Genomic DNA, 16,427 nt, shown 5'->3' with positions numbered 1-16,427 from the left:
TGTGTGTGTGTGTGTGTGTGTGTGTGTGTGTGTGTGTGTGTGTGTGTCCATGTGTCTGCTTCCAGTCTATCAAAGAACCTTATCAGCGACCAATCTGGAGACATGCTACTGGAGGCTTTGAACAGCTGTACTCACCTGGAAGAGCTCCAGTAAGGACATGTTTTTATATGTGGCTCATTCCTGTAAATGCTGTTTTGAAAAAAACAATGTAAGATGTGTAAATTCTGTCACATGTTCATTCACGCTTGCACCGCTTGTGCTTGCAATCAGTGTCTCCCAGTCTCCTATTGATCCAATTGACACTTTTATATTTCCACATGTAAACATTTCTAGTCTTCAATTAGTGTTCATTGCTGCAAAACATTCTTCCAAGTAAACTCTTCAGCTGTATTATTTATCATTGTATTATTTCTATCGTTTGTATTTTGTAAATTAGACATACTGTATATCAGTATAGACTGAAAACATCTGTTTGTGCTTTCTCACAGTCTGCCTAGCAACAGTCTCGGTGATCACACTGCTGCCAGGATGGCCCTTGTTCTACCATCACTGACACACATCACTGTGCTGGAGTAAGTCACACACACTCACATTTCTTGTTGATGTATATTTGTCACAGTTGTCCTGAGGTTTATGTTCTTTATGCACATGTGTCTTTTTCTAGTATTTCAGAGAACAGGATTGGACATGAAGGATCAGTGAGCCTGTCCAAAGCGATGATGTGCATGAAGAACCTCACCAAGATCTAGTAAGACTCTCAAGCTTCTCCCGCTGTTTTGGAAACCGCAACCCTGATGGATGACTAGATGTACTTATTACGAGCTGTGATAATATAATAATGTTTCTTTTCTCGTATGGTCTGGCAGTCTGACCTCTGTTGGGACTTCAGAGCTGTGTCCTGTAGCTGCCAGCCTGGCCCACTGTCCCCTCATACAGGATGTGGGGTAAGATTTAAAAGGATCACATAATACATATTCAGTAAATAATGATTAAGACAAATATTACAGATTGCTCAAGTATCTCTTTAAAGGTTCACAATACAATACAGTGCGCAGTTTACTGGCATCAAATAGCATGAGATTCTAAGTGTTGAAGTCAAAATGTTCAAACACATTCCTCTTGTATCCATGCAATCAATCAAGAGGCAGCAAAGTAAATCAGCAGGATGTCAGCAAGGGTTTACCTTGAGCTCAAATGGTGATCTTTGACTTATACATGTGCTCTATTGACCTCTGGTGGACTGTGTTAACAGGGTTAAATACCCAAGGCTATTGTTGTAGCTCCAACAGTTGAAAACATCACCTGTGTGCTCTGTGGAACCATCTCTGTTGTTTTTGGATCCAGAGTGGTAGCCTGCTTTCATTACCGCTTACAATCACAACACTGTGTGACGACATTTCACTCACAACTCTCTGGCGTGACAGAGCTCAAAAGCAGCTGTAAGCTGCCTACATGTCATACACAGTTCTGTCATGAAATGTGCTCTGATATTCTTCAAAGTCTAATGATACAATCATTAATAAACTAGAGAAGCCACATCTTCATGAAATGGTAACATGAAAACAATAGCATGCTTTTGTGTATTCACAGCAGTTATCTCAACCACATGAGTGTCAGGTACCAATCCTTTTCATGTGTTTCTTTACAGAACAGGGCGTAACTAACCACTAACTACAGTTTCAACTCGTTGATCGGCAAAACTGACTTTTAGTAGCTTTTTTTAGATGTAATTTGTGAAAGGGTTCACATACTTCTTCCTATATGGATTGTTAGTATTGAGATCATATAAAAAATATTCCAATTCGGAAAACAACTATCTGATTATTATTAATCTACATAGAGACTTTAATGAAGATCAGATCACGTTTCATGGGGGAATTTTGCATAAATGTAGGTAATTCCAAAGCCGTCCCATTCTTGGCACTGCATATGGGACATAAACATGATTCAAATGTGTGAAGTTTGTCAGCCCTGAGCTGAATGTCAAGATGGATCGATTGTGTTTCGAGATGCTACACAGCTATGTCTCTCTCTGTTTCTAGTCTGGGATGGAACAATTGTGGTGATAAAGTGGCAGAGGAGCTGGTCAGAGTTATGCCTCTCTGTCAGAAGCTGAAGAGAATAGAGTGAGTTTGTGAATGCACACACACACACCAGTTGTTATATTTTCTTTGTTTCATTTCAGTACGATTTACGGTGTTGTATTTAGTTTTAGTTTTTGATATTAGAGATCAGTTAAAGATTTTGGTTTCCTGAAATCACATTTATAGTTTTTGCATTTCTTAAATCTTTATTCCCTGGTTGGTTTGGGACTCAAAGTACATTTTTTCCACTTTGATTATTTTTTGTCTTCACTGCAATCAATAAAATTTGCTCCTTATGGGTTTAGACTTAATGTAAATTAAGTTTCTTTTATATTACACTTACTTAATCACCACACATTCACACTTTGAGGGAATACAACGGTATGAATGTCCAGTATGTTTGTTATTTCTCCCAGTCTGGAGTCAAACGCTGTGAGTGTTTCTGCAGCGGAGGCCCTGGTTACAGCCTTACAGTCGTGTCCTGCTCTGCAGCTCATCAGGTAAACTTCCTGTCATGGTGTCGCCCTCTTTTTTTCCCCACTACAGCTTTTAATGTCTTGGTAAAGCCATCTACATGTTTCAAATCAGCTAAATTTGTTTTGTTTTTAAAGTATATTTAAATATTGGGAGTATAACATGTTTAGAACCACCATTGTGCTTTTCAGGCTGTGGAGGAACAATGTCTCCCCCAGTGAGGCCCAGAGGCTCAGCCTGAGGGAGAGGAGACTGAATTTCTCATCCACCTAATATGATCTGGATCGTTGGACGGTGGCGGGCAGAAGTAACATTCCAGTTCATCAGAGTCTGCAGAGGTGAATCAGTGCTACAGCTCCAGCATCAAATGGAGTTCACATGTGTTTCCCTAAAGTATGACCATCAGAAAAGCATGAGGAATGATCTTACAGCAAATGATTAAGATCTCCATGTGACATTATGTGTTTAAAAACCTTCATTATGTTGTGTATCTGAGGACTGCAGCAGCTGGTGTCTCTAATAGAAGGGTTAAAAGACCACTATGCGGTCTACTATGGGAGAGAACCCTAATCACTTTTTCCCTAAATTGTAAATAATGTGAAGAGGGAACAATGCAATTAAGTGCAGCTGTACTGTTGAATTACTGTACTTATGCTCAGGTTTATGCTTGTTTAAAAAAGGAGATGCACTTGTGACCTCTGGTGACTAGTAGTTCTCTTGAATATGTTGAATACACTTATTGTAAGTCGCTTTGGATAAAAGCGTCTGCTAAATGACTGTAATGTAATGTAATGTAATTATATTATTTTTGAGACTATTTAAATGTATGAATTTGCAATAATTGGCCTCTAGTTTCACGATGGTAAACTGGCGTAATCAGCTGACTGTGGGGCGGTGACAGAATGGTCCACTCTGAGCGTGGTGAACCGAGACACATCTCTTCTGTGTTATCTGCAGACATCACGCACAGACGACCTTCCTTATCATATACTGATGTAAAAAAAATGCCATAAATTACCGTTCAGTAACTGCAACAGAATGTGCTGCGATATGATATGTTAAATAAAAAAAGGTGAAGTGGAATTAGAACAGAACGTACAGTATGAATAAATTACGGACAGAGAAATATCGAAAGTTACTTTGGGAATATTAAGAATGATCTAGAATGATCTTCAAGCAACTAATTTAATCACAGATAAAATTATGATTCAATAAACCTAAAGTGATATTATTGTAAAATGAAGTAAAATAAGTGAACTAGTGCTGCTTTTTTGTTTGTTTAATTCATATAACACTTGCTAAAAGTGTTTCCCAACAGCGCACTGCACACAACATGGTGTATAGTTAATGCGTATGCACATGGAAATGGATTTGGTTCTCTTAGATAGCTTATTATTTTGGATCAGCCCCACCTTTTCAGTCTTGTTACTGCCGGGTTTGCACGCACTATCACGGCTCTTTCCGCTGTTCCACACCGCCATGAACCTAGAGGCCATGATGTAAAGGGTTTCCAGTAACTTTCATGTGACACAATAGGTATGCAGGGTCTAAGTCACTTTGCACCATCATGTGTTTACATTAGAGGCCACATCAGTGAAAACACAACAAATCATAAACTCACAGTAAAGGAAGAGTTGAAAAGGGAGGACCCCCCTCTGTTATCTGCTCTTATGGTCATTTTAGGTTGTGGTCTCTATCCAAATCTGCGTATTTATTTCTGCCGGTAATATTATGCAAAGTGATTTAGTTAGATGTAATTTAGACTGAGACAACTGATTTCTACAAGGACACTGGATTTTAAAGAGCAGAGGACGAGATTGGTACTGTAGATTATCCTCCTGAATGTGTTTTTGTTTTTTAAGGTTTGTAATCAGGTTTGACCTCTCACATGAGGTATTGCTTTGACATGAATTCATTCTGACTTGCACTGAGATGGTGATTGAGATAAAAAAAATATATAAAAAATACTACATTGAGTGTTGGCCTTTCTTTACGCTTTACCTAATTAGTTTCTTTCTTTATATAATATGTTATATGAACAAACAACACAATTTCTATATACCGGTACAGTACACACGTCATTGTCAAACAGATGTCTAAATATAACCTAGTTTCTGGAGTACATGAGTAAGTTTCTTTCCTACGCCTTGCACAAGGGTGTTTTATAACTCACTCATATTTCATTCTGGCTAATGTCAACAGGAGCAGCTGAAACCACAGCTGTGCCTGTCGGTGACAAACTTTGACGGGACTCAGTCACAGGACTCCCATTCCGTCATGTTGCTCTGGCACTCTCTTGTGGGTTTGCACTGGTAGTGCAAACGCGGTGCAGTTTCTGCTCCGCTCCTGTATTAAAGGGCCACTCCATTCATTTTTTATTCATGAAGTTCAGCACAAGGGGCACTACTCAGCCAGAGAAACAGCTGTATCATTTGGTCTGTGGCTCTGGAGGGTCTTCAAAGTTAGAAAAAAACAAACCCAATGGTGTCATAAGGGTTACCTTAAGTTTTAACAGAAAGCTTGTTACAACCATGAACATGAAAGATTTGAAAAAAGTAGGGATTTTGCAAGGCAGAAAGGGAAAATGAAGTAGACAGTTGAGTTGCATTATGAGAAATGTAGGTTCCAGTATTTTGGGGATAAAAGTCTAGATATCTTGGCTTCTTATGCCTCAATCTTGACCATTCTATTTTTAGACCCCTCTCGCGAGTGCCCCCCCAAGGATTCACAAATGCACCTAAACAAATTGTAGTAGAATTCCCAAAGTAATCGAGATGCTTTAAATCTGAATTAACACTGTATACCCTCGTCTTCCTTGTGTCCATTTTGAATAATCTGTGTTTGATTAACTTTTACTGGATAAAAAGATCAGTCTTCATCAGGGTTTAAAGCGCAATGATGACTTCTCACATGGCATGTTAATGATATGGCAGTGAAAATAGAATAAATGCATAAATATATTGTAACTAACTCACATATTCTGGAAAAAAAGTAAATATATTTAAACACAAATTTACAGATTAAGGTCAATGACGTCAAAATAACAGTGAAAAATTACAAAATATGTGCTAAAAATATACTGTAATGCTCACACAGATAAAAAGAAAAGAAGAGTAATATAATGACAGATAAATACATTAAGGACAATGACATACTATAGTGTAGATAGCAACCTCACAGGGTCCTAAAAACGAATAAAGTAGTACAGTCAAACATAAACAATAATCCAACAATGGGCTAATAATAATCCAATAATATAATATGTAAAAATATCACACTAAGAGGCGTAACTCTGATGTACGATAAGTATTTGCATTTGTTTGTGTGCATTTTTGGTGTTACTACTTTTACTTAAGTAAAATATCTTACTACTTCTTCCACCACTGGTAATGTAACTGTGCAATGTGTTGAAAAGTAACAATTGAGATGGTAATACCTGTATTCACCACAAGAGGCCGTCAGGGGAACAATAGACCAATAGATTCCCCAGAGAAGACTTTAAAATACAATTTGGATATCATAGAAACGAAAGGCCACTGTAATATATGCTGGCCATGAAAACAACACTCGTTGTCAACAGGTAATATAAAAAACTATATCTGGTTCTGGTTGTACTGGAACAACAACATTACACTTAAGACGGAAGCGGTTTGAATCTACTCGACAGCGACGCTTTTGTTTTGTAAGGGGATCTCGCGGTACTTCCGGTTGTACGCTAGAATGGGTAGCTTGATGCTTGGGTAGCGTCCATCAGTGGCGCTGGGCAGAGAGAAACAGAGTCCAGGTGGCTAAGAGGATGATTTACGTTCACACACTGTTGCGCCTTCCAGGATACACGGGATAAAAATGGCAACAGCAACTTCAGTTTTCACCCTTTGCTAGAAAAGAAAAGGGGGATTTTATTTCTCCTCACTGAGCAGAGTAATCTAAGAAATTGCAAACTGAAAAGCGGAGAAGAAGTTTGACGTCATTTATTAAGGTAAGTGTGACACCAGTTTTCGTATTTGGTTTCTCGTTGGTATTGATTTGTAGAGAATTAACAGTGAGCTGGTGTTTGTTAGATGCATACTGAGGAGCTGCTGTGACACGCTCACTTGTCAAAATGACTTCAGCCAAAAATGTCCAGTCTGCGCTGGTTCGAGGTGAGGTAGAAGGATGTGACATTTGATTGTTTTTACATTTTACGTGTGTGTGTGTGTGTGTGTGTGTGTGTGTGTGCGCAGGTGAGTTGCTGCTTTCCTGTTTTGATCTCTTTTCAATTTAAATTGACAACACTCTAAAAAATGATTACTGTTTACATTCTGCACTTCATTTCTATTGCCCACTTTGGCATGTAATTAGACCTAATGACTGTGTGCAGGGTCTTACTCTGCTATTAACAAGTATGACACGGCTTCCATGCTGTTCTGCTCGTCAGCCAGTCCCACTTAGCCCGCTCCCTCTCTTCTCTCCTGTCCTCCTGCAGAGAGGTGACTCAGGTGTGCATGTGAAGTGTGAGAGGGTGTGAACGTCTTCAGCAGGGTCAGTGCAACCCAGAGACCTGCAATCAAGGCTGCCAGGTCTCTATAGTTTGGCAGGTTTGTGTATCATCCTGCTGTATAGTCCATGCGTTCCTGTAGAGCACTCAAACATGCAGGATAGTTCTGCTGCACTCTCTTACACACAAATGGTCACTTGGCTCATTCCTGATCGAATTAAAACACGTGATTGAAAAGCATGCCACACATTGCCAGAACAAAATATATCACAGACCGCTTGAGCAGTAGACGGATTGATAACAGCTCTGATAACCATTCTTGTCAATTAAAGGCAGGATGTCCTCATGTGTGATATGTGTAAGTAGTGTATGTTAATGACAGGTGCTCACAGACAGTTTGTGTCTTTCATTTTCATAAGCTCATCTTGGGGGAAAAAAGGCAGTGGAGTCGTTAATTCATCCATTCATCACCCACGATCAATTATTAAAGGGTTGAAAGTGTTTCAGCCGGTCAAAGCAAGCTTTTCACCACCTATGAATGAGTGAGTAAATGAATGAAAACATTACAATGGTATTTTCAGTACATCACCACTACCAGTGTGACATCACAGGAGCAGACCGGGAGGAGCACGCTGGTTATGACACATTAGTATCTTAGCAACAGACAGCATCCTTTTATCTTGCTGCTCTGAGAACAAAACCACTCCGATGGACACAAGGTGCTCTGCCGTTTATCTGTCCTTAAAGCCTCTAATTATTATTTTAAATATGACCCAAGTTATTCCTGAGAACATCATGTTCAGGCACACTTTGTTTTTTAAATAAAAAGTGTTTCAAGACATACGTGCGTGTTTTCTCTTCATGTGTTTTTTTTCCTCGCGTGAGGCGTCTCCATTTTGGAGGTTCTGCGATGGCTTTGATTGTGTGTGTGTGTGTGTGTGTGTGTGTGTGTGTGAGTGTGTGATAGAGCTAGGGTCAACCTGCAACGTCAGGGTCTCACATGCTACATATGTTTACAGCTGTGTTTAAATCTTCCTCAGTGTGTATTTCTAGCCAGACAGTATCTAATTAAACTGGAGCCTTTTGCGCTTGTGTGCGTTTTCTCTCTTTTTTCTGTTACACATATCTAAAAGGAGTAAACATTGAAATGTTACCTAAATTCAACTAATTTCCAACTCTTCTGCAGCATTATTTTGTGTATCTGCCTCTGTAGACTGATTTCTGTAGGGCGATACACAATCTGCCTGGCAACAGATATGACCACCCAGTGTGTTGATAGCGTCTTATTTTCCTCTCTGTGGTGGCGTTTCCTGAAATTCATGATTTTGCCTTCTGTCAGTGTAAGACACACACATTTACCCCTGTAAAGAAAGACCCATAACGAGTAATTGCACCTTATCCTGGACACCAGCCATAGCTGTGTATGTAAACAACAACCTACAGTACAGTACAGTTCACAGAGATCAGCTTAGGTAAACTTGTAATCTTTAAATGTTTTTTGCAGCTAGTCCTGCACAACTTATGACACTCCCAGCAGCCTCTGCTGTACTTTGTTTTTAGTGTTACTAATATTAGCACGCGGAGGAAGACGACGGCTCCACAACCGCTGAGAGTTCTGGGAGAGGACGTGGACATGGTAGAGGAGTACAAGTTCCTGGGTGTCTCCATCGACAACAGACTGAACTGGAAGACCAACATCAACACTGTGTACAAGAAGGGGATGAGTCGACTCTTTTTCTTGAATAACTTCGATCCTTCAACGTGTGCAGCAAGATGTTGGAGATGTTCTACCAGTCTGTTGTGGCCAGTGCACTGTACTTCGCCGTAGTCTGCTGGGGAGCAGCATTGGAGCCGGAGACACCAACAGACTTAATAAACTGGTTAAGAAGGCGGCTCCATCATTGGCTGCAAACAAGACTATCTGGAAGAGGTGGTGGAGAGGACACTGAAGAAACTATTGTCCATATTGGATAACCCGGACCACCCTCTCCACCACCTACTGCAGGGACAGCGGAGCACTTTCTCCAACAGACTGATCCAGCTCCGCTGTCACAAGGAAAGATACAGGAGAACATTCCTGCCAACTGTCATTAGACTCTATAATATATCACCTCTGGCCAGATCATCATCATTCAAATGACTACAACAACGCTACCCGGTTGTTGCTTGTTGTTGGTGATCCTTGCACAAATGTTTAGTTTGTTTAGGTTACCTAGTTGTTAATTTAATACCATTCTAATTCATTGTATATATTGTGCATTTTTTCCATTTTTATTTTTTATTATTCTATTTCTTCAAATTCAATTTCTGCTCTGTTATTTTATTGTACTGTATATATTGTGCATTTCCATATGTAATATTTTATATTCTATTCTACTCTGTAAATTGCTGCTGCTACTAACTAATTTCCCCCTGGGGATGAATAAAGTTTATATCTATCTATCTAAAACTCTAAACCAGAGGTCTTCAACAGGGGGTGAGTGACCCCTAGGGGGTCCGTGGAGTTACTGCATTGTTCGACAATGTTTATGATAATAATAATGTTTAGAATGTTTTTTTTAAATTAAAATGTGTCCGATAATACACACAACAGTAACATGAATCCAACTTATTATTAGCAAAGAAGCAAAATAACTCATTGATGTCACATGAGCTAGCTAACCCATGCTAACCCATGCTTACACCCATCCATAACGGTAAACAAGTGGCTACATGTTATTATTTTAATAGCTTAGTATTGTATGCACCATAAAAAAAGGTATGCTAATTCATGGCACTTTAGGCAGCCCTACGCGTTATTGTAGTGTATTATGCATAACAAGGTTATACGTATGTATTACGGGGTCCCTGCTCCGTCTCTCTATCAATAGGGTTCCTTGGCCCGGTAAAAGTTCCTGCTCTAAACTAAGATGTGAACTTAATGAACATTGTACCAGTTAAACACAAGACTGTTCGCATCCTTGTGCATTTAGCTCAAAGTGTCAAGAAATAGCCAGTGTGGGATGGTGTGTGGGCATGTATGAAACTAGTTGTTTCCGCTTATGTCTTTGTTTTCTGTGCTCCAGGGTGATTAATTGTGACCTCAGACCATGGCCTACACTCAAGGCTCGACCACTGACGGCCAGACGCGCAGTGTCGGACCTCAGCACTGCGTCACCCGGGTGGAGCTGTCCGTCACCGCAGCCAGCCTGCTGGACCGAGATGTAGCCTCCAAGTCGGACCCGTTCTGTGTTCTCTTCCACGAGGTGGATGGAAACTGGGTGGAGGTAAGGATGGAGGGATGATGGCGGGGAAGGAGAAAAAACGGACAGATGGAGCGATAAATGGAGGAAGCGATGTGCTGGAGAAAAAAAAGACAGGAGTGAAGAAAAGGCACGTTTTGTCTTCTTAAAACAGGTTGTAAAATGGAGAGAAATCAGCAGGGGGATGCAAATGGCAGATTGGTGGGAAAAGGCTGAACAGAGATAATATATTAGTGTTTGGATCATATGGAGTCAAACCCATTTCTGGTGCTTCGCCGTGCTGTTTATTTCAACGCCAGGGAGGCGGAGAGAAGAGGATAAAAGCGAGGCAAACATAAAAAGAAGATTTAAATGGAGGATGGAGAATTGTAGAAGTGTCAGAAGTGCTTTCAAGGTCACGCCCGCCATGCTGGTTCTGCCAGCAAAGAAAGACCAAAGGATTTTATTTGTTGTCTTGTGTTGCTTTGCAGACGGTTATATGTGGTGAGCCAGAGCCAAACTCATGATGTCTTGACCATCTGGCATGAGCCCCGGCGCGCTGAGCCCAGTACGATGTTGCAACGTTCGTGAACGTTCTTCAACCGTTGAACTGGCAACGCACAGAAGCTATCAGGGCTGCCAAGTTAATTATACAAGGTTCCACAAGTAGGTTCCATAATGTGCCAAGATAAGCTTATCTCTGATATATCTGTATTAGTGCGTCCTAATCTATGGTTTGTGCAAACTAGTACATATTCAGCACAGTCTAGGTGGCCTAGTTAAAGCTTGTTATTTTGTTCATTATGTATTCGTCTTTCATGTAAACTGCTAAATACCACACAATGTGCTTGTCAACCTTTTTCACATTATATGGGATGAATGATTCCCATGATTGTGACTATTGTAACATGTGAGGGTTAGAAACACACTGACACAATAGTACAGACATGTTACAGACGTAACAGTAACATGGTGGACCAGAAATAGCAATGAAAAGTGCACTTAAAGCCACACATGTGATTATGATTAGGGGGTCGGATCAGACCTGACGTCTGACTGTGTGGGCATATACGTACAAGCTGTGCTTGACTGGCATGTCCATGACTCTCCTGTTAGAAGAAATGTAATGAATTCCCTCAAAAATGCAAGTACATTATTATTATAGAGGGATGCTAAATCTTTGCTTTCAACAAACAGTGTTATCAACTTAGTTTCTGGGCATGCACGAAGGTGCTGCGCTCTCTGTGTGCAGTTTGCTCGTCCTCTCCGTGCTCGTTGCCTCAGTCCAAAGACATGCAGGTTACAAGCTTGGTCACACCATGATTTAAAGCTGCGAAATTTCACGGCAACCACTGAATTAGTGCATCCACACTGAGGTGTAATTAGCTGAGAAATTGCTCAACGTAGAGTTCAACTTTGGTGAACTCTGACATCTGACAGCGGTATTCACGCAGTTGACCAATAGCAAGCCATCAATACAGGGGACACAACAGAGTCCAACATGGAGGACGTTGCTGCAGCTTGTTAGCTGTGTTGCACCGTTCACTTTTATTTAACCTCCTCTGTCGGAAAAAAACAAAAGAGGAACCATTTGAAGGCTGTTTTGAAACAGCATTTGAACTACATCTTTTGAATTGACAGCATGATCTTTGTCCCGTTAGCTAATCTATAGTTAGCCGTCGTGTTAGATCACAGAGCTTTATTTTCCCTCTTCAATAACTTTGTATTGAACAAATTTGGCTTGCAATAGTGAAGAGAAAATAGAGAGACGCTCTGACATCTATTGTGACTGACGAGCGATGCTTGCAGTAGTGCTGCATCAATCCGCAGTTAAGTTGAGTCCAGGGCAGCGCTTTGCACTTCGTGTTCTGTTTCTTGTACACCAACATGTGATGTGAATGTATGATTTGACACAGCATTTGCAGGTTGCAGAAAAATAACAACATGAGCGCTAAGTTGGAGCTGCTAAAGAGGAACATGGTGATGAAGTTTTGGTGTGTGTAGGCTGCTGCCTCAAGGCTTCTCTGTAGCGAACAGCTGATCAACAGGGCAAACTGGCTTTTGTGTATGTGCGTGTGTGTGTGTGTGTGTGTGTGTGTGTGTGTGTGTGTGTGTGTGTGTGTGTAGGCGAGTGCCTCGGGTTGTAGCTAGCTGTCGGTCAGCAGGGCATGTGGCTCCGATGTGAAATTGCCAACGGTTTCTATGGCAACGGGAAGGGAAACAAAAGCTTAGTGCTTCTGGAGTGAGGGAACGATGGAGGAGGCGAAATGAGGCCCGAACCTTTTTCTCTGATATCATCCACAGCGCGCTCTTTCTCTCACTACCCGGCTTTCTCACTTCCTCTGATCCCCCCTCCTGTTACCTTTGTCTTCTCTCTCCTCCTTTCTCCAATTGTCTCTCTCATTTCTGTCACCAGTCTTCCCCCCTCTGTCTCTCTCCGTCTCACTTTCTGTCTATCCTTGTCTGTCTTGTGAGATAGAGGTGTGAGAAGCAGCTGGGCCCATCAGGGGGAAAGAGAGAGAGAGGGAGAGAGAGAGAGAGAGGGGGGGGGGGTGTAAGAGTGTTGGAGCGAGGAGGTGTGAGGGAGAGGGAGATGGGAAAAGGCTGGAGGGAAACAGAGGGTGAGGGAAAAATTAGCGTTAGAAAGAGAGGTTCGAGAAGGAGAAGAGGAAGAAGGAGATAGAAAAAGAAGTGAGAATGAACAGAATGATGTAAAGAGGTTAATGAAGGAAACCACGATGTCAGATTATGATAACGGCTAAAGCTGGTGATAGAGCGGCTTTAAAGAACATGATGGGCCTACAGAAATATGGATCTCTGCTATGTAAAGGACGTGGCACCCAGTTTGCAGACTGCTTTGGCTATTCCTCCCATTTCCTTTTCTCTCTCTGAACTATAAATCCCCGTACTAATCTCAACACGTTGTCGACACAGATATACGCCTTTACCACTGAAAGTGAGAACTCCCATACATGATGTTTTACCGCGTACAGAGGGGATGTTAAACTCAGTGGGGTTTAAAGTCACATCTTCTACCTTATGTAGACTTGTAATGTCATTTGCTGGATCCATTTTTGCGATACTTAACCGCGCTTTAAAGGATATTTCTGCATTATCATACACATTTCAATGGAGCATCTGAGGGAGGTTATCTGAATGACAAGGTCCTTTGTGAGGTTACTTTAGGTGTTTAGTGATTTAACAGATCAATTCAAATATCCACATAATGGTGAACCGTGGTCTATTGAAGCTGCTCCAGTGAAAATGTTCACATTAACAATGGATCAGATCTGGATTTTAGAATCTTTCAGGTCGTTGTTTTGGTTTTAGACAAGCAACTCTACTGTTTGGGTTCACTCCCACCACTCTCATTGACCTCATTTTCATCAGCGAGCAGCTCCCCTGTACTCTACCTGCCCAGCACCAAACAGCAAACAGACAAAGTTTGCTGGAGAGACGGGACTCCGTATCTGCTCAACGTGTAAACAAGCAACATTTGCTGTTGAAACACTGTAACTGCTTTCTTTTATTTGGAATTGTGTGTTTGTTTTGGTGTTGCACGTTTGTCCAGGTAATTCCTTTTTGACGGCAGCTTCTCTGATGTGAGTCTTTGAAACCAGTTGTGCTCGTCTTATTAATTCAACCTCCTCGCATTGAGCTGTTTGGCTGTGATGTCTCTTCTCTGTCTTATTAATAAAACAACAGAAAGAACTAAAACTATACTTATCCTCATTGTATTCATACTGGTCATTTACATTTTTAAAAATCCCACACGCATGTACACACTCAGCTCTAAACCACACGGACACACACTTTAAAAAGTTTCAGATCGTTATGAGCAGTCGTATTCCTCAGGTCCTTGGGTAATAAAAACAACGTACCAGTCAACACTAGCTAAGTCCCAAAGAATTGCCAATTAACAAACTCTCACAATCAAAAAAAAAAAGTGCTCATAAAGAAGATGGCAGAGCACAGTAGCAAAGTAGACAAATTGTGTGATGTTATTGAAGCTAGTGTGATGTTTTATTCTTCAGGTTTGACTGCAGTCTGAAGACATTCTTGTTATCATATCCCTGCAGTAACGTTCTACCTAACTACCCACTTAGTAAGCTATTGTTGCATCCAGCTGTTCGTATTGTTAATATTCCACCATTTGTATCTAAGAGGAAAAGGTCTGTTTCAGTTGCCTGTTGTGTTTGCTTCTGTTTTTGTCTCTTTTTGCAACAATAAACATAGACAGATAAAAAAGGGTCTGATTCATTTCCATAGTCCGGTGAGCCAGGTTCAAATCCACAGTGACACAAATATGAGACATGCACTTGAGCCTGCTGGGCTCCCGTGATGACCCACCAATATCAGTTTTTAAGCCAAAAAGTGCAGCCGTACTCTCTGCTCTCTTCCCATGCGTCAGACAGATGGATAAGTGCTGTTAGCAGGCTGAAGTTAAAAACCTTTTTCTCTCTGAAGTACTGTGGGTCTAAAGCCTGTCTCTCCTCAGTTCTTTTGTAAGAACAATCCCGAGTCAGAGAAACGTAAGATATTTGGATACAAGCATTAATAGAAGGTGCGTATTTATAGAGGTACCTTATGTCTATACAGTTATTTGCTACTACCGCATACTGTGAAAACACTGATAAGTGATCATATCAAACAACAGTGGAGATTGTCAGCTGCCTCGGGACATCTTCATTAGGACAAACTGATTTATATGTTCCACAGTTGAGGAAGATTAGAAAAGAATGCATGAAAAAAAAGATGAATGTGGGAGGAGAGCATCTACAATGTAAGCAGCTATCATGACATTGCCCTGTGTGTGAGAGAGTGAGTGTCCACTTCATGGGTCACGAACTGGAAGTTGGTGAATCAAGTACCAACTCAGCACTAAACCTATAGTACAGCCGAGGATGATGGGAATGTCATTCTTTTTTCCAGGTGTTTGGACAAAGTGATTTTTGACCTGATGGTGGCACTAGATGGAAGTCAGGGGATCTCCACAGTAAATACAGTTCATCCTGTGGGGACTCCAATGTCTGTACCAAATGTCATGGCAATCCATCCAGTCATTTTGAAAATATGTATTGGCGTCACCAACCAAAGATGTAGCACTTTATTCTGCGTGTGAACTTGTTCAAATTTAGCTCCCTTAAATTTAGCAACACTTATCTCCAAGCATTAAAACGCCACATCAGCAAACACTGTAATATTATGACAACAAACAAAGCAAAGTGCTTGTTAATCAGCAGGACACAGATGCAGTTTAGTGTTGACATTGCATGGCCACCATCTCCGGTTTATCAGTGCAATGACCATTCAAAAATGCTTTTTATATTCACTTCAGTTCAGAAGTGGTGACAGGCTAGACGTATACTGACCTTGTCTAATGCTGGATAAACACACTAAGCACTGTGTTCAGGGTGAGTCAGAGTGGAGAGTAGCTCAGCCAGTGAGTATCAGTCATCCAACCACCTGGTTCAGAGGACCCGGAGCAAATAACATGACTCTCACAGTGCTCTTGCAGACACCCACACACTGTGATCTGTCTGTGTGCTGTCCGGGTTATTTTTGGGGGCCATCATAATTCATCACTTGTTTGTATCTCAAAGCTGGATCTACCTGGGAAAAGTCATTGAGGATGTGGAAAATTGAAGTTAGGGTTAAAACATTAATAACTTTTTTTTATTTTTAACATTGAGTCAAAGAGAGCAACTGTCCTCAACAATTGTTGGATTGCCCTCAGGATGGATCGTGATTACTTTAGTGATCCTCAGATTTTTCCGCTAGTATTTAAATAATAACAATAATATTTAAATGTTTCTAAAACATTGGATTATGACCAAATACCTGCAAAACGAATGGCATTCCCGTCAACTTTATTTGTACTTGCTGTTTATGCTAATTATCAAATGTTTGCACGCTAATCTAAGATGGCAAACGTGGAAAACACCATACCTGCTTAACGTTAGCATGTTATTCTCGTTGAGGACACGTTAGCATGCTGACATTAGCATTAAGCTCAAATTACGGCAGTACAAGCACCATGGATATATTAAGAAAAATAGAGCCTAACAGAGCTGTTTGCATGGCTGTAGACTCTTTATATTGTTTTTCAGGCCTTGGTGGAGAACTAAAGCACCCAACAGGTTTACTGGAGACTTAAAACACAGCTGCTAA

At 40.9% G+C, this 16,427-nt stretch overlaps 2 protein-coding genes across 2 annotated transcripts in view; both read left to right on the top strand.

Annotated features, from left to right (window-relative positions):
* Positions 1-23: 23 nt before the first annotated feature.
* On the top strand, positions 24-3,294 carry LOC116398244 (protein NLRC5-like). The gene is made up of 7 exons (XM_031874373.1): positions 24-149; positions 489-572; positions 665-748; positions 867-944; positions 2,043-2,126; positions 2,501-2,584; positions 2,750-3,294. The coding sequence occupies exons 1-7, from the start codon at positions 103-105 to the stop codon at positions 2,829-2,831; spliced, it is 543 nt and encodes a 180-aa protein (XP_031730233.1). The 5' UTR covers positions 24-102; the 3' UTR covers positions 2,832-3,294.
* A 2,993-nt stretch (positions 3,295-6,287) lies between these two features.
* The window catches only part of cpne2 (copine II), a 42,457-nt gene continuing 32,317 nt past the window's right edge, over positions 6,288-16,427 (top strand). The window contains exons 1-2 of the mRNA XM_031874324.1: positions 6,288-6,537; positions 10,101-10,301. Coding sequence (XP_031730184.1) covers positions 10,125-10,301 — 177 coding nt within the window. The 5' untranslated portion in view covers positions 6,288-6,537; positions 10,101-10,124. The remainder of the gene's footprint in view (positions 6,538-10,100; positions 10,302-16,427) is intronic.

Source organism: Anarrhichthys ocellatus, unplaced genomic scaffold, assembly GCF_004355925.1.
Source record: "Anarrhichthys ocellatus isolate YVR2014 unplaced genomic scaffold, GSC_Weel_1.0 scaffold80, whole genome shotgun sequence".
Classification (NCBI taxonomy): Eukaryota; Metazoa; Chordata; class Actinopteri; order Perciformes; family Anarhichadidae; genus Anarrhichthys; species Anarrhichthys ocellatus.
Note: the sequence above shows the minus strand (reverse complement) of the source record. Positions and strands in the feature narration are given on the sequence as shown.